The sequence below is a fragment of the Anneissia japonica genome, unplaced genomic scaffold (genome assembly GCF_011630105.1).
Source record: "Anneissia japonica isolate Jap-2015-1 unplaced genomic scaffold, ASM1163010v1 scaffold1374_len1023071_cov147, whole genome shotgun sequence".
Taxonomy (NCBI): Eukaryota; Metazoa; Echinodermata; class Crinoidea; order Comatulida; family Comatulidae; genus Anneissia; species Anneissia japonica.
Genome location: NW_022728671.1, coordinates 123112 through 144142, shown reverse-complemented (window position 1 = coordinate 144142; position 21031 = coordinate 123112). Strand labels below are relative to the sequence as shown.

The 21031-nt window shown below is 33.7% G+C and overlaps 2 protein-coding genes across 2 annotated transcripts in view; one reads left to right on the top strand and one right to left on the bottom strand.

The window, feature by feature from the left end:
* Nucleotides 1-150: 150 nt before the first annotated feature.
* Nucleotides 151-6272, bottom strand: LOC117114463 (GDP-Man:Man(3)GlcNAc(2)-PP-Dol alpha-1,2-mannosyltransferase-like). The gene is made up of 4 exons (XM_033258131.1): nucleotides 6072-6272; nucleotides 4233-4478; nucleotides 2176-3104; nucleotides 151-1203 (listed from the first exon to the last, which is right to left on the bottom strand). Exons 1-4 carry the CDS (start codon nucleotides 6131-6133, stop codon nucleotides 932-934), a joined length of 1509 nt encoding a protein of 502 aa, XP_033114022.1. The 5' UTR covers nucleotides 6134-6272; the 3' UTR covers nucleotides 151-931.
* Nucleotides 6273-6418: 146 nt separating this feature from the next.
* Nucleotides 6419-21031, top strand: part of LOC117114464 (copper-transporting ATPase 1-like) — a 30521-nt gene continuing 15908 nt past the window's right edge. Inside the window, exons 1-7 of the mRNA XM_033258132.1 lie at nucleotides 6419-6596; nucleotides 9231-9365; nucleotides 10586-11852; nucleotides 18849-19052; nucleotides 19431-19597; nucleotides 20441-20602; nucleotides 20852-20934. Coding sequence (XP_033114023.1) covers nucleotides 9261-9365; nucleotides 10586-11852; nucleotides 18849-19052; nucleotides 19431-19597; nucleotides 20441-20602; nucleotides 20852-20934 — 1988 coding nt within the window. The 5' untranslated portion in view covers nucleotides 6419-6596; nucleotides 9231-9260. The remainder of the gene's footprint in view (nucleotides 6597-9230; nucleotides 9366-10585; nucleotides 11853-18848; nucleotides 19053-19430; nucleotides 19598-20440; nucleotides 20603-20851; nucleotides 20935-21031) is intronic.

Genomic DNA, 21031 nt, shown 5'->3' with positions numbered 1-21031 from the left:
CATAATCCATATGGATCTTTTCTTTTCACATCTGGTTCAATTCCCTTTCGTTTCCTCAAATTTTCCTAAAATTGTTTTTGCATTGCTACGTGAAAACAGCAGCCCTATATAATTTTGTTTGATTCAATACCTTTTTTTATCAAGAGAGTACATACTTATAAGTCAATCAGAAGAATTAATAGATCAGGATGTTTTTATTTTTTAATAAGCAAGTATAATGAATACAGACAAATGAATTGTAATTTGGTTCATTACCATCTTTCTATACCTTGTTTAGCGAACCCACCTCCCGACCAAAAATTATGATTTCAAATAAAAATAAAATTTTATTTTTGGCCTGCCAATTAGCACCACCCCACCACGAAAAATGGAAATTTCAGTTTTTCTTCATTTTTATTATGCCGCCGCTGAATTGAAATTTCCAAAAATAAGATACTTTCTCCTCCGTCTTGTGTTTCTGTTTCTGTTTCGCATGTACAATTCTTCTGGAATGACTCTCTTGTTAAGTAGGGTCATGTGACCATATTGTGGGTAACCTGTAGGTATTTTTTAAAAACTGGTGTAACAATAGCTACAACCTTTATTTGTTATGCATGTGGCTAATAATATCTCAATATTTGAAAAGATCTTTAAAAATTTTTATTTTGAATTTTGATTATTCGTTTTTTCATATACAATAGCCTTTAGTACTGTGTACAGAAGGGGGGGGGGGAAACCAGGGCTATGACAACCTCCCCACCCCCAACCTATGGTCAAGCACTTCTAAACGAAAATGTAACCCCTCCCCGCTTCGGTGCTTCATATATCGCATGATCCCTACTCCAATGTTTCTCGGGATCTGGCCCTGGTGTATGGAATGTAAATTTATTAAAAATACTTTTAAATTATTTTCAGCTTTGTCCAAATTGTAGTATAATTTCAGAAACTACTATCAGCGAAACAAAATTTCTGTTGCAATTAAAAATTTCTCCTCAAAAGCCTCTTCAGAAAAGCGTTTAATGGACTCTCTAGCATTTCGACGAATCTTCAACCGATCAGCTGGTTTAAGTTGTAAGATGGTTGCCATGGTTTCAGCGTAACTATTGACATCACTAGCCAGAAATCCAGTTGGTTGGCCTTTATATCTGACGACGATATCTTTCTTCGGGCCACCAGAATTGTGTGCGAGTATGATGGTACCGGCCGCCATGCATTCAACGACACCTACGCAAAATAAAATCAGCCAAGAAAAAGAAAAAAAAATTAATTTTAAAGAGGTCAACGTTTTTAATGTGAATACAAAGCATGCATACCAAGCATCATTCATCTTTTCAGCTTTGGACATTCCGATAGTATCTCAAAATGAAGGAAAAAAGAAATCTGAAACTGGATCAGATTGTATGGTACTATGCGAAAACAATAGTAAACGCATATGGTGAAGTGTATTTAAGGCTGAGGGCTTTCAATTAAGGTCAAGAGTTCATGAATGACCCTTGAGTAATAAACTTTGTTTTTTTTTCTGGTTAAATATTGCACAGAACTTCGTCTAAATTTACAAATTACATACTTAATAAAAATTATTGATCAAACACATATACAAACTTTTCTTAAATTAACAAATAAAAATATATATTGACATTTATTAAATATTATGCATAACAGTTTCTCACAATACATATACAAACTTTTCTTAAATTAACAAATAAAAATATATATTGACATTTATTAAATATTATGCATAACTGTTTCTCTTCACACTAATGAGTATGTGGTAGCAGTTGCAGTTACCAAGAGGTGTCAGCAGGAATATCAGACAAGTCAGGCCCCCCTGTCATTGGATGCCTCTTGATGTCATCTGATTATTGCAGTTCCTCATGTGGTCCAAAACCAAACTTTACTCTCTCTCCCTTGACCTCACAGGAAGTTCTACTCTAGGACCCTGATCAGAACCCCAAGGCAGACCCATGGTTTGGATCCATTTTGGACTAAATTAGTTCCAAGTGGGATAAAATACTGTACTAAAAATGACCATTAAGTTTTCATTGGAATAGGGATTTAGCATTCTCAATTTCCGTACACCCCCAGGTCAAAAGCAGCCTATGCCCCGGTTCGTGTGGAGATGACTGCAGCAGATTTTTGTGACTTTCTGCCTGTGGTGCCAAGTAAGTGTGATTTAAAGTAAAATGACAAACTAACCAATTCCAAAGTGCTCATTCCACATTGTGTGAAGTCCAATAGTAGCTTCTGCTAAGTGCTGTTTAAGCTCACCGAAACTCACGTTGAGCTTAAATTCCACGTTCCCTCGTATGTTCAATTTCTCACACAATTCACGGAGTTCATCTACTCTTTCCATATCCTTACTGTTTCTACAGCTACCCACGAGAACCAGACGAAGGTTACGGTACGCATCATTTGAGTAAATTTGAAGTAACTCATGGAATGCTCGGATTTGTAATTGATGATCCTTTTCGGGTCTAAATTGCGCAATTGAGACAATGCTGTGCTCACATGGTGCATCATTGCGTAATGGAATTTCCAGAAAAGCTGATGTGTCGCAAGGAGGAAACACAATGCTGGTTGTCTGTGGACATCGCCAGATATCTAATATATGACCCTCTGTCCACGAAGAATTAACCATTATCACTTCATTCCGTGCACCCATCACACCGTAAACATATGCAAAGAGGCGGTAATAGATTATTTTTAAGCGGCTTAGTACCGGGTTTCTTGCAACGAAACTTGGATTATTGTGAGCCGCTTTTCTCTCTGCGACCCGGTTTAGCATATCAGTGCTAATAGTTGGATAATGCACGTACGACCCTGTCCGACAACTTCCAATGTATTTAAAAAGCGGGATAGTAAAAGCATAACCCATGGAATCGATAAATACGTCTGGTGTAAGCTTCTGCAATGCTTCTAGGCCGAGTGCAACAGAGCCCAGACTTTGTCCAAGCAATGTGAAGTAAGGGTACGTACTCGCCTCCACTAGGTTACGTTTATTTAGGAACACAAACTCCACTGGTTTTTCGACAGTAATGTTGAAGCGCTCCTTCGCTTTCGATACAATCTCGTCACCGGTTACATTTTGATCACCCGTGTATATTACACATCGTACAAAGGAATATCTATACAAAAACAAAAAATGAAGGATAATTAACATGTAAACAATAAACAAAAATGTATATAAAACTATGACACATGTTGTTTTTAATAGAAAAATTTGCGGCCGTCTCGAGGCAAAACAACGTAACTGACATTTTTGTCAATTTTGAGATAATATCATTTGGGAATCACCTGTGAAAATTTCTGGTCTCAACAATGAGTTGTTTCTCATTGACAGCACCACCTATCTTTAAGCATAAAACTTAGAATCTAGTGATTTTCTGTGGTAAAATAACATAACTGCCAGATACGGAGCAATACAACGTATCTACGTTTTGCTTTGGAATGGTATTCAAAAATTGTTTTGAGCTGATGAAGTTTGGCACAGCAAATTCAACTGGTTGATGTGTTTTTATATCAATAATCTTAACAACGACGTATGCACAAGCTAGATAATGCATATGACTGTCCCAGACGTGAATTAAAAAAATATGTTGCCCTTGAAATAATGAACACGTCAGGCCACGCCTGACATGTTTCCGTGGTAAAACAACATATCTGTGAATATCGTTAATAACTTTGCAATAAATCAATGGTTGTAATTAAAATTTTACATACAATCATAATGTCTATAGATAATTTAGTCCTGCAAAATTTCTGAAGAGATGACAATTTATTTCCAAGTTGCAAACATGCAAACTTTTGTAAGCTCTATTTTTTTTTTCGAAAAGTGAAAATGTCAAGTTATGTTTGTTGATTTGCCACAGACACGGCCATGTAGTCAAAATCTGATCAACGCTGCCTCATCAACAACAGTTAACATCTACAGAACTGTATCTCGTGTACCAGAAAGATTAATTAATTGTGTTGCTAAATTTTTTGGTTCTTTTCTGTATCTCTATCTGTGTGGATATGGATACGGCACTGGACCTCAATGTTGAGTAAAAGTGTGCAGGTTCAGATGGTAATGCAAAGTACCAATGGTATTGTTGTTTTTTATTTCAATTTTTGTGTTTACAATTTTGTAATTAAAAATACAGTTACAGTATTGAGCTAAAAATGTCAACACTTGAAATTCGGCATGATACAAGAAAACAGGTCACTGTAAATGAGGTCATTGTGAATGACCTTTGGCGCTATACATGACTAACCTTCTCTGCAATGATTGGATGGCGCACCAGAGCACCCTCTCCCCGCCCCCTCCTGCATTGCAGTACGGATGAAAGAAAGCAACCACGACTGGCTGCATTCCATCCTCTGTTGCCTGCCATAGCTGTGGAAACTTCTTGCGTTTATCTCGTGTAATACGCGACTTGACATATACGATTAAACAGGTAGTAATAATGGCAAGGGGGCTAAGAAGGATCATCATCAGAAGAAGCAAATTCCATAACCACCTACAAAAAAAAAAAACGTGAATAAATTAGTGTTATTATTTATTTACTAATTACTTGCAGTAACTTGTAATCATTGCATGTTTAAGAAAATAACAAATTATGATCATGAAAAGGAACAGTAACTCGCGAAGCACAAAACAAGTCCATAATTGAGCAACTCACCAAAAATAAATACAGTAAATAAAATTTAAAATGCCACGACTACAGAACAATTAATGGCAATCTTCTGTCAATAATATATTATATTATTACGTAAGGGATATTCAATTTTTTGGTTCTATTTAAATATCCAGGGGGTCCGGGCCGGCTGTCCCGCTTTCTCGAGTCCCCACTGATCTGGTTATGAGCTTTTTAAACACATTTAATTTTATTTTCCTGCACATACTGTAATGGGTATCTACTGTAATGATACCCATCAGCACTGACTTCCAGGAGAAAATTGATAATAAATCAGTGAAAACATCATCATCAGTAGTGTCTTGCGACATAAGGCTCTCCACTATTTCGAGACATTTGCTTCTGTCATGGGCAAAATGTTTTTGTGTTTTTTCTATTCCATGAAATTTTGCCGAGATATATACATACATGTAGGCGGCAACTAGGGCCTATAGCAGTGATGGCGCTAGGACCTGCCCGACGGAGGGGCTAAAGGCCCAGACAGGGGGGGGGGCGCTAGTGGAGCAAATCGAGTCTCACTTGGCTGGGGTGGAGGTCCAGGGGGCTTCGCCCCCTGGAAGCCACGGATATTTGATGAATTATGACGAATTTTTATTATTTATTTGATAGGCATCGAGTTACTATAATATGACTTCATGTAGGTTATGCTTTCTAATGTTGAAATCAGCTTCCAAAACCAAAACATTTTGAATAAAGCAAGAAACAAAGAGTATGCGATGTAACCATCTAATTTATTTTCAAATCCTCATTCTTGAAAGTGAAATTCTATATTTTGGAAATTTTGGATGAAATCTGTCAACCACGCTGTCATGGTCGAGGTTGCTTCACCTATCACGATGTATTCCAACCATCATGAGGCTATCTAAATGAGCATTTGTCATAACAGAACGCAAATTATTTTTAATTAGTCTCATTAATTAAATTATTATTATTATTATTATTATTATTATTGTTATTGTTGTTGTTGTGATGAAAAACTAACACAAACAGTATGGTGGCTAAACAAATATTACATGTAAATGTTTCTTTTTTATTTGTTCAAAATTCATCGCCTTCCCCGACCGGGGGGCTATAGCCCCCCCCCCCCCCACTGAGCCACTGGCCTATCTATATAGGCCTACCCTAGACTAGGCTAGTAGTAGGATGGATTAATTTCAGAATCTTGCTTGCTTGCGAGTGCTGGAGGCCGTCCAGATTTCCTTGAGATTTTAGGCCCTCCTGCACTGGGTACAAGTTGGTTTGTACGAGTAAGCCTAGGCCTAGAATAGTGTACCAACCATCGGTACTGAAAATTTCCAGCCTATGCTAGGACACAACAACCACTGCCAGCAGGAAGGGAAGAGGCTAGCCGCTAGAGTAGAGCATAGGCCTAGCCTAGGTTCTCAATCAAAACGCTTAAAAAATTCAATCGAATACCTGTACAAAACGAACATGATCTGCAAAAGTTTAGACGCAAACTTCTTGATAAACCTTGTCATTTTCAAATTCCTTAACACCTTACACCTTCCATTATTCTACCTGTTATCGTAACCACTTTTAGTGAATATTGCAACACATCGGGGTAACGTCTGAAAGTGCGTAGGATACATAGTAGTCCACTTGTGCTATAGTATTGGATATGCGTTACTCGTACTCTTGGAATTAGCACCTTTCATGAAAATCTTATCTCTTCGGCGTATCTGTTTTGTGTCGACGCCTTGGGGGTGAAAGTTCACGGCTACGTTTTACGCGTATCATCATGCATCCGTAAACAAATTGCTGATTTTGAGTGAAGTGGATCATTCCAAGAGTCTTTGCAATGCCTAGAAATTGTAGGCAGATACAGTAGTTTTATGTGGGAGTTTTTATAATTATTAAATAGGAAGGGGATCATATGACTTCGATATGAGCGCTTGGAGACATTAACTAAGCACTGGACTAAGTAGTGATTTTAAACTGGTGGTAAGGTATACACTTCTCTTCTTAGGGTTTTTGACTGTCTCACAGTAACAAAACTGTTTTGTCCAGTGTACTAATTCTTCTGGAGGAATTCTTCAGGCTTAGTTTAGGCCTAGGTGTCCCGATGGTGTCCTCTCAGGAAGTGTACGTCTGATATGTACGTACGAGGCCTAGCTTTGGTCTAGCCGAGTCTACAGTAGGTATCCTACTATAATTTCTAATTTATACACAGATGAGACATTTCTTATTTTGCTGTCTCGCGAGGGGCCTACTAGCTACATTAGGCTTACTACAAAGTGTCTTTCCAAAAAAAAAAAAAAAATACAATTTGGCATTTTAAAAATATTTTTAAAAATTCCTTACAAATTTAAGAGAAAAATAGAATTTAAAATAGAATCAAAATTTACTTACCGGTACTACAAGCCAGCGACATAAAAAAAAAGGCAGACATATTTGGATAGATGTTTATTGTTTTTCATAATATGGGAAAAACCAGAGTAATTAAAACCAATGGCAATGGTCACACACACACTAAAAACATTCATCATTTTAGCACTTTGAAACATACATCAAGTTCCAACTTTCATTTTATTCAGTTAAAATATTTATTCGAATATACACCCCTTGGAGCATTTATTGCTGAGACTTTTATGAAGGAGGCATTTTTAATTTTTTTTTTTTTTTTGAATTTGGATGTACCTGTATACTCATATAAAATGCCTTCCCTGTAAATTCGGAACTACAACACGTAATATACAATTAAAATGTGTTATTACGTGATCATAAAGGCTTATTGATCCCAACCACATTAGCAAAAATGTAATTCTACTGGAGTAGATAGAATGTGTTGAGAATGATTTTGGTTCCCTTAGCTTTGTTTACGGCCTTTTAGTGGTAATATTTCGAGGAAAAAATAAATGCCACGGGAAGTGTTTATTCCAAATCAAGCTCTGCAGGCACGGATCCAGATTTTATCCTGACTATCGCACAAGTGGGCTTCCGGGGCGGATAGAGAACTTCATAACTTACAATGGTGACAAGTAAATGGAGGGGACGTGAGTGAAGAGAGCTTAATTTGTGGTTGTTCTGTCAAATGGAAAATAATGTTGAATGAGTATATCCAACATGGTTTGAAATTGGGCAAAATAAGCTATCGCAAACGAATATCATCGCACTTGAAATTTCAGAATTTCAGTACAAAAACTGTGTAGTTCACTATATTATTATACCACGCACAACCCAAAAAGGCTGAGCGAAGCAATATTGTTTAATTATAAACAATGAGGAAGTTGCAATGATGTTAAATATGCAATGGCGATTTCAAACAATTTAAATCAACACAAATTATGTCAGCTTCATCAACGAATTGTTTTCATTTAAACATCTGCTTGATTTGTTGAAAAGAAGATAAATAAAACGAATGACTTAACAGTTACCATGCTGTGAAGAAAGTTAATTTGAAAACTTTTATATAGACTATACAATAATGTTGACTAGAATAGTGGATGTTTTTAGTTCATTATCAGCATACAGTATCAATATAGTTTGTTCAGTATCGATTTTGAATGAAATTCTTTAGAAAATACTCCATCATATCACATTTGCATTGACTTTCCGGTCTACAGTAAAAAACAAATAAGTAAATAGCTGTTGTCTGGTCTAACACACAAGTAAAATAATGATATATTTTAAAATATAACGATACTATTTTTAAAATACTTTATTACCAATCAGGAGCTGTTTATTCTGATACCTGTACATACCGTAATGTCAGTATTCGAGGGAAAAATATCAAGTGACATCGAAAATCTGGCTTATAGTACAGTATTACACATATCTAAAATAACCACAGACGCTTGGCGGAAATAACACTTAGACATTAAGTGTTTTTATTTCAGTGTGTATGTAGTATTATTCTTTTGAATATACTGTAAGCCTATCCAGCATTTTGGTTGAAAAACAGGGCAACATATGCTATATAGTAGCATTTCTCTTCAGAAAATCAGTGTCTTCTCACTCAAGATTTCAGACTTTTAACAAAGACGAGGCTATGCATAAGCCATATGGTTCACTTTTTCTTATTGAATAAAATCTCACACATAATCCAAATAGGCTGAGCGAAGCAATATTTTTAAACAAATTATTGAAAAATTTGAGATTGACTTTCCTTGGTGCATTTAGAAATTAATGTTGGTTAAATGGATATTTTTAGTTCATTAATCAGCATAGTTAATATTGTTCTATTGATTCTAAAAGATAATGCAAAGAAATATTATGTCATGTTTGGTTGAAGTTAAAGTTGATAGTGACCTCTACTATCTTAATTGCCACTCAACCATCCCAGCAAAAAATAAAAAATTCTGGATCCGCCACTGTCTCGCTACTAATTTGCATACAGTAATATTTAGCCCCTTTCACAGAGACCAACATTGTTGTGTCTGTAGTCTGATGTAGGATTGCTTAATTCAGAGATTTTTTATGTTTGAATATGCCTTTGTGTATATTTTTTTTTTTAAATATGGCATGCCAGCAGTTGTGAACATCATTGGTTTTATTCAGTTTTCACAATCTAATGTACCAATTTGAAAACAAATTCTATTCATTATTTCTTAATTAAAGCATACTATTTACTTTCAGATTAGAAAATATACTGTATAGGCCAGTAACATGGACACAACATGTGTGATTTCTATAGAGGGTATGACCTGTGACTCTTGTGTTCGGAGCATTGAAGGGGTCATTGGGGATGACCTTGCTGTCAAAAACATCTCTGTGAGTTAAAGCTGTCCTTCAGAAAATTAGAAGTATTAAACTGTACTGTAAAAATTAGGTTTTATGATTTTCATTATAATAAATAATAAAATAGAGAATTAATGCTGTTTTATAATTTATTGATATATGAATTAGTAATTTTATATAATATTATTTTATTTAATAAATATTTGTATATCAATTATGTACTGTATCATTGTAAATATATTCAAACCTCTTTCAAAATGGGATTTTAAAAAGTATAAACAGTAAAATGTATGAAAATTAAAGGTGCAATTAATTCCACATTCATCAGTTCTGAGAAAAATAAACAAGTGCTATGATTTTCATTGTTATAATACTAATTTTCAACACTTCATAATTTTGTAATTTACACTTTCAACAGGATTCCCAAGTGAAATTTAGACTATAAATTTTAATTAGGTACGATTGACTATTAGTAGTCCATTGGCAATCTTTTGTATCATCCTTTGTCAATCAGGTCAGAATATGAGGGTACTAACAAATACATAGTTAAATATAATTCATTTATAGTATTTTTTTAATTTTATTTTAGAATAAAGTGATACACCAGTGGAAAGTATGAAACCCTGGTGTTAGGCAAGATTTTTTTTGTACATGGTTTTTGGCGAACTCGCCTCCCACCATTAATGATTATTTCAAATAAAAATAAAATTTTATTTTTTGGCCAATTAGACCACTAAAAAAATAAAAATTTCAGAAAAACATTAAATGTTTTCTTTAATTGTATTACACCCACTACTGCCTTGAAATCTTCTAAAATACTGTAAGATATGTATATTTTCTTCCTAATTATAATTTAAAGCTTTTAACCATCCCATTACTACACTGTTTACATTCACCAAAAAAATTATATTTTTATTTTCTCCTCCATCTGGATGTTTTTGGTAAAACTATTTTCTAAAATAAGAAAACAAAATTGTATTATTATATTTTTATCACCTTCCTCTGAAGATCTTTAAAAAAATTAATTTGTGAAACAAGGTATGGGTATTAAAAAAAGTCTCACCTAATAAATTTTAATGTGTATAAAAGTAAAAATAAGCACTATATGCTTATTGTAAAGCTGCACTTTTTACTTAAAAGGGTATAAGTCAGGATATAAGTGGGTTTTGCAGATATGTTGTTGTTTATTCACATAATCTACCATGCTATTATCAATCTTGTGCTTTTTATGCAAATTTCTCCCATTGTTGCAGGTATCACTACAAAGGGAAGAAGCTGTTATAAGCTTCAACTCCCTAGTATCATCAGCAGAGCAACTACGTGATAAAATTGATGATATGGGATTTGAGGCAACGCTGAAGAATGACAATCTAGCCAGGGAGATATCAGTAACTATTTACATCACTGGTATGAAATACAATTCATGCGCGCAGTCTATTGAGAGAAAGTTATCCACGCTAGAGGGAGTCAATCGGATATCAGTGTCGTTGGAACGTCAACAAGGTGTAATTGCCTTTGATGACAATCTAACCAATCCCGAACAATTATTGTCTGCCATTCAGGAAATGGGATTTGGTGCTTCATTTAACCAGCATGAGAAGCCATTAATTAATGAAGTTTTGATACGTGTTGATGGTATGACTTGTAATTCATGTGTGAAATCCATTGAGGGAAATATATCAGAACTAAACGGAGTAAACAGCATCGCAGTTTCTCTCGAGAATAAATCCGCAACAATACGATACGAATCCAACAAAATGGATCAGAAAACCTTGAGACAAGCAATAGAGGACATGGGTTTCGTCGCTAGTTTCGATGAGTTGGACTCAGAATTACGTGATCTTACAATTTCTGTGGGTGGTATGACGTGCCAGTCTTGTGTGCGTTCAATTCAGGATAACATCTCAACATTCAAAGGAGTTGTTGAAATAGAAGTGTCATTAGAAAAAGGAGAAGCGTATGTGAAATATGACCCGGTATTGACTAAACCGGAGACGGTTCGTTTAGGAATCGAGGATATGGGATTCGATGCTGCTTTACCAAAAGGTAGCACAAATGGCAATGGAGCGACCGTTGTGCTTGATGTCGTAGGTATGACATGCCAATCATGTGTTAAAAGCATTGAAGGTAAAATGAAAGATGAAACTGGTGTAGAAAAAATCACGGTCTCTCTTGAAAATAAAAACGCTGTGATTTCTTATAATCCCAATGAAACGACACCGGAAATGTTACGACAGGGAATTGACGAAATGGGATTTGACTGTTTTTTACCAGTAAACCTAGATGGAACAGACCAAAACGTGGAAATTACGCAAACAACGTTAATCGGCATTGAGGGTATGACATGCAATTCTTGCGTGCATTCGATTGAAGGAAGCATATCCGAGAAGCCCGGAGTGAAGTCTATTAAAGTTTCACTGACAGAGAAGCAGGGAAAAATTGAGTTTTATCCGTCGAAGACTTCCCCAAGTGATCTTCGAGATGCTATCGACGATATGGGGTTCGAGGCTTCGTTAGTTGGTAAGTTCATTAAAAATGGTGAATATTATAAAACACACTTAAAATGTTCAATTTAATCTAGTGGGGGTCCAAAGTTGGAAGAATCTCCTTTCGGGAGATCCAGTTAAAATAGGATCAGATAAAATAAGATAAGATAAACTTTTATTTGTCCAAACATTAAAACATGTTGGAAATTTACATACAAAATATTGTACATAGTAAAAATCAATAAAAAACATAAAATACATTTTTAGAATTATTATCACAATTATAATCATTATTACAATCATTATCATTACGATCAATGCTCTATATGATTGTTTTATTATATTTATTTATTACTACTACAACCATCATCATTAATACCAAATTATCTTGATGCATATTTATTATATAATCTAATTGAGTTCATTACAAATGAAAAATTGTGTCTGTTATTGTATGTACGCATAAATACATAGTGATTATGTAAAGGGTGGGATTCGTCCAACATAATTAAATCAAGTTTTTTCCTAACATTCTCCTCATATACTGTAGAGCATTGATCGTAGTTATAATTACAACCAATGCACCGTTGAAGTCTTAACAATTATATTTTGCTGCGCGTATGGTGGTATCTATCTCAAACTAAACTTCTGAGAGACCATTGATAGTACAGTTCAGTAGTAAAAACATGTAATTATCTTGAATTTGTATGATGTAGTTTTCCAGACTGAAGGTTTTTGCTTGCTAGTGGAAGTGCAAAAGGCTGTCCGAATGTCAGGAGACTCCCACGACCCTAGGAGACTTGGGACTAGTGAATGAAATGCAATTTAAAAGCATTTTACCCTTAAATTGTTTTGAAAAAGCACGCACTATAAATGTACAATATTCATAAAATTCAGCACGGCATTGCTAACCAACACTTGGAACACATTGTGTGCTGTTACAAAACTGTTATAAAATAGTTTCTGTCTGTGATAAATTAGGGAAAACATCAAACTTCAAATTTGAATGTCATTGAATTTGCTCATTTGTAGTCCGGTAAATACAGTACAGTATGTTCAAACTTGAACGGTTTTATTGCTAATTTTCAGCAGAAAAAGCTAGTCATAATGAAATATGCAAGTCTCAGGGCAAAATGGGTTTTGATTTATTCATGTACTGTATAATATTATAACAATAATTGGGTTTCAGCTTTAATGCATATTTTTTTTAAACGTATATAACTCATTTTTAATGCGTGGTACTCATTTTGTGATGACAACTTACATGTGTAGTTTGCTGACATCATCTACACAAAAAGAAAATATTCATGTTTTCTTTTAATTACAAAAATAAATCACTAAACAAAGGAGATGAATGGTGTATAATAACGTTGCTGGTACTGCAGGCGTACCATACAGTACCATCATAAATTGTATGTCATATCAAAGTGTTAATTACAGTAGTAGTAGTAGTAGTAGCACAGTCCTTTCTATTTGCAAGTTTTAGGCTGATCCTGTATTAATAACCAGCTTTATAAACTAAGAGAAATCATTTTTAAGAACCTGAATAGAACTCAGTTTTTATGTCTGAGAGTGTTCCTCCCACTAGGGGTCCTGGAAAATAAGAAATGTACTGTAATTTTATTTATTTAAAAAAATGTAGAAGGAAAATGGAGAGTTGAGTATACAGTACTGTTAAAATAGTGTCTTGCAGTATGCAGGAAATATACAGCAGAGGATTGGAGTCTGAAGGTTGTATTCCCACTAATAGCGGTCCTTGAAAATACATTGTAATTTTATTTAAAATTTAAAAAAAACAAGTAGAAGGAAAATAAAGTTGACGCCTGTATGTTAAAGAAGTGTCATATGCTGGAAGTAAAAAAAAAAAAATATAAAGTCAGATTGAAAACAAGTGTTGACATGCAGAACAGGGTTTCTTTCATTGTGTAATGATTGCATTCTAAGGAATGATCAATATCACAGATCGGTACTTGATCAATGATCTTTTTCCTGGAGAGGGAAGTGAATCCGGTATTGGCCTTGGAATCAATAATGCCTATGAGTTTTATTTGCTGCGCAATGACAATGATTTCATAGTTGAATTGATCGGTGCAGTGTGTATTGATAAGTTACAATTAACTGAAAATCTTTTGATCTTTTTTTTTTTTGATTCATTTTAATTCAATCAACAGTCATTTTCTGTTTTTAGAATACCAAAATTATTTTCACACCATAAAACTTTTCACCTGACGGTAACACTACGGAACCACATTTACAAAGTGAATTATTAAAAAGTAACAACATCAAGGTAATTGGTAAAATGTGAGCTAATCAAAACTAATCACCTTGTGTTTACAAATTATGTTTACAAAATTGCACTGTCTCCATATATACAGTAAACCAGTACATTAGACTTTGTAATGCCATTCATATGCCTTTTCAGGCTTCTGTGTATTTTTGGTTGGAATTTATTTGATTGATTTAAATTATTAATCGTCACTAAATCGAATATTTAATAAATGCCTCTCTGGAATCGCTGCTCCCTGTGATACATTGCGCGCTTGTATTGACACTGCGTTCTCCATTGAATCGTGTCAGCCGACCACTGTCGGTTACAGTCCGTGTTTGGCTTAATAAACACTGTAGAGATATATTCAATTTTGTATAAAAACTAATTTGAATCATTTTTTGTTTACAAAATCGCTTTAATTGGGTTAATCGTTCACTGCGCGTTTGATAATGTTTTTTGAATTGGCGTGTTATAAATTTCTGCATATTATTATTACTATTATATTATAGATATTGCGACATTAATCGAGTGTACAGTACATATATTACAACATGCTTTGAACCTATTTCATCAACTGACTTTTCAAGAAATTATTATGTGGTGACAAGTTGGGTAGGCCTAGTGTATGTTTACAGTAGCATACAGTACTCCAACAATTTGTTAATAGCAGCTTTTTTTTAATAGTAAAGTGCCTTTCTCTAATAAGCTGTAGTGCTGTACAGAATCCTCTGAAAATGTACAGTATGCGCTAAGGTCACAAAAACAAACGCTAAATGAAAAAAAAGAAAAAGAATAGGAACAAAAAAAATTATACAAAGGATAACCCAAAATGTAAAAATGTAGATATTAAGTTCATACCTTTTTTAATTTATATTTTAACTCTTTTTTTAAAATGAACTTTAAAATTCCTTTTTTAATTTATATTTTAACTTTTTTTTTTAAATGAACTTTAAAATATGAAACTTACTCTACAGTAGGTATTTACAAACATACAGTATTGCATTCTTTCTACAATGTCTTCAAATATATATCTTTTACCAATCATTTCAGCATATTTCCATTCATTATATTATTTTTTTATTGAACACATTTTCAAAATCTTTACGACACATTCAACACCATAACATTTTCATAATGTTTGTCGTCAGCTTAAATTGTTAGTTTTTATGAGTTCATTTCGTATATTAGTCTACGGTGTCATTATAGTGTCCCTTGAGACGCAGCATATGGAAATTTGTATTAAAAAAAGGCTTTTAAATACAATGCCGCCATTTGCTCCTGTCGGAGTCTCACGTCATCATATTGCAACTGTCCTTTTTACCTGAGCTTATACAGTGTAAATTTTAAAAGGCAACAGACATCTGTGCAGTAATGTGTCTCGCAATGCATCAGAGCTTATCACTAATAGTGATCACTGTAGGCCAAAAAATATTCAACGACATTTAGAAATCAGGGTGTCGGTCTGTCAGTTCATCATCAATTCATTTAAAAAAAAAAAGAAATTTGGTCTTGTATAATTCTTTCCAGTGTTCAAAACCATACCTTTTGGTTGGTAAAATTATAACCATCAGGTGTCCATCTGTAGTTAATGTGTCAAATTTAATACAGTTATATGAAAAGTGGCTTTTTGAAACAATTAATACAAAGTGAATTGGACTCCGTGGTTGAAAAAATTAAAAGCATTTAGATTTTAGTTTTGGTTGACATGCATACTTACTTTAACTGTAGAAATATATTTTACAATATTTTATCATACAAAATTCCTCAGCTTGTTATGAGTAGATTGTAAGTCTGTGCTTCACTTTATCATTGCAGTCTGTCTGTGTTTCACCACTATGTTTTATCATACCTTATGCATACTGTAGTTAAAATATAAAATTTTTATTTTTCGTAAGGTGAATAGATAGTGAAGTGTACAGTACAGTAAATATTTATGTAACCTACGTTTCATTTACATTATTTAATATTATTGCAGTCTGTCTATGTTTACAGTACACCACTATGTTTACTAAATATTATCATAATTTATGCATACTGTTAAAAATATAAAATTTTTATTTCATAAAGTAAATAGATAGTGAAGTGTACAGAGCAGTAAATATTTATGTAACCTGCCATTTGATAAGTGTTTACTTTTACTTGATACAGAAGCACTTTTGAACTTTAGCAGATATATTGTTCAAACACAGTGTATATGCAAGCAATATCTCCAAAAATTTCCTGATGGTGTCTAAGAATTTGGACGGGGAACCGAACCAATGGGTTGTCCAGCATCCTCGGTCAGGATCCTGGAATATTGGAAGCCTAGTGGTGAGGTTAATGGGAAAGATTTTATCAATCAATCACAAAAAAAAAAAAATTGTTCAGATCGGCGATTTAATAATTTTAGTCTGACCACCCTGTCGTGGCACCAGATGATGAAGGGTCCATGCTTGTCTGCTTGAGTGGGGGAGTGGGAAATTCCCATGTACCCTCCTCGTTCTGCCACTTTAAATTAAACACAAATAATCTGGAGTGTACACTGTACTTTCACATCAGTAAGTCCTTGCTTTCAGTGGTCTACTGTACTGTAAAGCTCTGTCTAGATCTCTGTCAAATTTTCTTTGACAAAAAACAGTTGTACATTATGCCCATATTCATGATGTATGGTCATATTGTGATGTCATCATGACCATATTTAGGCTTGTTACTTGTTTTTGTCAAATAAAATGTGGCACAGTAATCTGGAAAGTGATTTAATATGTTTCAGGATTATTTTTTCATCTTATTTTATTTCACTTATTTAAGCTTCAGATTTGGAAAAATCAGGTTTGTTTTAATCAAGAATTATTCCTTGGATGCCATAATTCTTTGACCTCTTTTCTCTCTTCCTTTTCTTTTATTCATTTATGTTATATTACACTACCTCGATATTTACCTACCTTTTAAAATTAAGGTTTTGAATAGACCCAAATCCAAATAGCATGTGTTTAGATGGAGTTCAATATTATATACCAGCGAAAATATTGAAATTTAATTTATGGTGGAAGTTGCACTGTGCATTGATGAACCGAAATAGCATGCTCGTAAACCACTTTAAGATTTTATGTTTGTTGACAAAGTTTTATTTTCCTTCCTTCCTTACCTTTTTGCCTGAATTTTGTCATGCATTTTTTGCTTGCAATGGACTCTCTTTAACATATTTTAAATTAAGTCTTATTGTTCATAGATTTTCAAACTTAAAACACTATTATTATTATTATTATTATTGCATGATTATTTATGGTGTATATAGATTTATTAGCCTTATCTTGTCCTTCAATTAAACTAATTAGTAGCTTGTCAACACATTTTGATAAGGGTGATAAGATTAAAGGACAATGTGATGTCTTCAATCTGCTCCACACATGGACAGGCATGCCTACTTTACTTTAATAAAAAATGTACCAAAATGTCAAATCGAATGTTGAAAATGCGTACAAGCAAATGAATACAAATTAATGAATTTGTACTGTACAGTTTTAAAATATTTGTAAGATAAGTAGATACAAGTAGGACTTCCCAATTTAGTATAAAATGCATTTCAATTAAACCCATGTCTTCAAATTTCTAATTAGTCAGAATTTCCGTAGCAACTACAGACGTTCCATGCAACTTGAGAACTGCATAAAGGTGCTTGGGTGTGAACAGTTATGTTCCTGTTTGGCCAAATAAAGAAAAACATAGTTTATCGTTCCCTCGCGCATCGATTTTTTCTGCCTTATCAAATATTTTTTAATTCAATTTTTTTTAAATTTCCTTTATTTTACGAAATGATGTACAAAAATCTGGCTAAGTCACATCAGTAAAATTCCTCTCTCGATCATTTGTGGTCGGGGATACATATGGTATGAATCATGTCTTTTATTTGCTTTCCATATGTCTACTTGGTAAAAGTAAGAAAGCAGAAGCTGTTTCCCATCGACCGTCTTGGATTTGCCATCTCAGAGTTGAAAAAAGTGCCCTCATTCACCTTTTTTTCAAAATATTAGGACGAGAAACTACTACTTTTTTTTTTACTTGGCCTTATTAAACTCAAAAGGATAGGCCTAAACATTCAATGAAATTAATGGCTTAAGAATAAGAACAGCATTTATCAACGAAAGGCCAATTCAGACAGCGTCTTATTATCCAGCCAGACTCGATGTCCTTATTTATCATTGAGTTGTGCCCATGTGAATTAAACGCAGACGTGATGAGTCATCATGCCTGCGTCGAGGCATTTCACCGCAGCCTACTACACCGTCTGAGTATACCCTAGGCATTTTAGAAGTAGTTTTAAGTACAGTATCTGATATTTGAATCTATTGAAGCATGATCAAGTTGGCCAACTCCTGCTTTAGATTATCATATTGTTTAATATTTCAAGTTTACATGACAAACAAATACTGTAAACAAAGGTATGAAAAATCATATTAAAGAGCTGCAAGGCTCTTGTTTGTGGATACTGTGCATAATTCGACTGCAGGACTCTCTTTCAATAAAAATTGACCCCCTGCTACTCTGCATGTTGGAGTAAAATTGTTATTGAAATTTACTTAAAAATGCCAACTCATGTGGTACATTAACTTTTTTTTATTACTAAAAATCCTGTTTTCTAATCGAGTTCATAACTTTCCATCATTTTGCGAATAAAAATAAAGGTAAATTTAATTTTCAGTTTCTTGAAGAGTAAATATGTACAGTGATATAATTTAAATTTTTGAAAATTATTACAAGGAAAGAACAATTTTTTCTTTTCAGATGCCCATTTAAATCCAGCATATCATCAAGGAAGTAAAGATAATGGTTTGAAAAGCATTTTAAAACGACCGGACCCTCGGAAGCGTTTCCTTGAGGATTTGGAGCTTGGCGACGGCAACATTAAACGATGTCAGCTGCAGGTAACGGGGATGACGTGTGCCTCTTGCGTAGCAACCATCGAGAAGAATTTGAAAAAGGAGAAAGGTACAGGTCATGTCATTATTGGAGTAAATTAAGGTTAAAGGTTATATATCACTGTAGTTCCTTGGGTATCTTGACGTTTCGATTGAGTTCCTTCAGTCGTCTTCAGGAGAGCGATAATAATAATAATATGTTAGACTTCTATAGCATCTAACGCCAACAAGGTCTATAAGCGCTTCACATTAATACCCCCGGTCACTGGATTAAACACGTATGGAACACAAACTTAAGCTCCCTGGGGGAGTATCCCATAAGTTAACCTTGATTTCTATTATTATTGTTATAGTATATATTGTATTTTTGCTGAATCATATTACTATTTAAAGTTATGCTTATAGTTTCTAATTTTTTTCTGATAATTTTATATATAACTTTTTTTAGGTATCGAGTCTGTTTCTGTATCACTGATGGCTCAGAAGGCTGAAATAAATTACAACATTCATTTGATCACGTCTAACAAAATCGCAAACTTCATCAGTGACATGGGATTCAGCGCCAAGGTGTTGGAGGATGACACTTCACCTGTTGATCAATATGTGGAACTCCAGGTAAAATAAATTGTCCTACTACAAATTGCAGAGATTTCATTATTATTTTACAGGATTATTTAGGAGGTGTTTCATAGGTGTATAAAGTCAGTTTACTTTGACTCACACCATCTGCTTATCTCATTAACTCTATTTGTTCTACAGAAAACACACAGCAGGAAATGGACCGCCCATAGTGAAATACAGTATACAGTAGTAGGCCTATAAAGCAAGTTGAAGGTGGCTGCCTATAATGAAATTAATTAATTAACATAATCTCATTAAATCTCATCTTTCATCTAATATTAATCTCATTAACTAACTAATTGTATAATTAATCATATCCATGTCAGTATCAAGTTCAGAAAATATCAAGAAGATAAGAAATTGGGCAACATTTAGACGAGATTTTTTTATGCCTTGTTTAGCGAACACGCCGTCTGCTAATAATGATGATTTCGAATAAAAATAAAATTTTATTTTTGGCCAATTAGTGCACCCGCGTCGCCACAAAAAATTAAGTTTTTAAAAATTTTTATTACACCCTCCGCTGCCTTGAAATTTCCAAAAATACGATGTGTATATTTCTTCCTATTATATAAATTTAAAGCATTTAACCACCTCATTACTACACTGTTTACATGCAACAATTTTTTTTCTGCCCTCTTGTGATGACCTTTATTTAAAAAGATAAGTTTGTGAAACAAGGTATAAAAAAGTCTTGCCTTACTAGTAAATTTAAACATTCTGTGATTTCAGCTTATGATTGGCTATATCATGTGTTGCATAGCTAAATTTATATCAACGTAATGAGTTTTCATATGTACAGTTTTTTTTACTGTAAGCCAATTAATTTTCTTGTAGATATCTGGGATGACATGTGCTTCGTGTGTGTATCTTATTGAATCTACCCTCAAGAAAAAGCAAGGCATCCTCTCAGCATCTGTTACCTTAGCAACATGTAGAGGGCGCTTTGAATATGACCCAGAGCTTATAGGACCAAGGGATGTCATTCAATATGTCAGGGTAAGTTTAATGCTATTATCATTATTTTTGATGGTGTGATGATTGTTTATTACAGTATTATACAATTTTTCCATTTTTTTGTTGGTTATAATTTTGTTATATTATAATTGTTCCTATTCTCATCATTGGTGTTAATTATAGGTTGAAATTTACAATCCAATATCAAAGTGAAAAGTAATATTTTTCCATTTTTTTTATTGTTTTATTTCTGCTATACATATTTAAATGTTTGTTAATTGTGTTTTTCAGGATGTTGGTTTTGGAGCTAATCTGGCAACCAATGATACTAAAAGCAAAATGGCAATAATAGACCACAAAGAAGAAATTAGACGGTAAAATTTCCTTTATTTCCGTGCAAATTAGCTACTTAAATTTACACATTTAATTTCTTTTCTTCTGTATGAAATGTACAGCAAGATAAATAGACAT

Coding starts and splice junctions, on each gene's coding strand:
- LOC117114463 (XM_033258131.1), bottom strand. CDS start 6,133: ATGACAAGGTTTATCAAGAAGTTTGCGTCTAAACTTTTGCAGATCATG. Junction 4,479..6,071: donor ATCATGTTCGTTTTGTACAG/GTATTCGATTGA, acceptor TTTTTTTTGTAG/GTGGTTATGGAATTTGCTTC. Junction 1,204..2,175: donor GAATGAGCACTTTGGAATTG/GTTAGTTTGTCA, acceptor TATTTTGCGTAG/GTGTCGTTGAATGCATGGCG.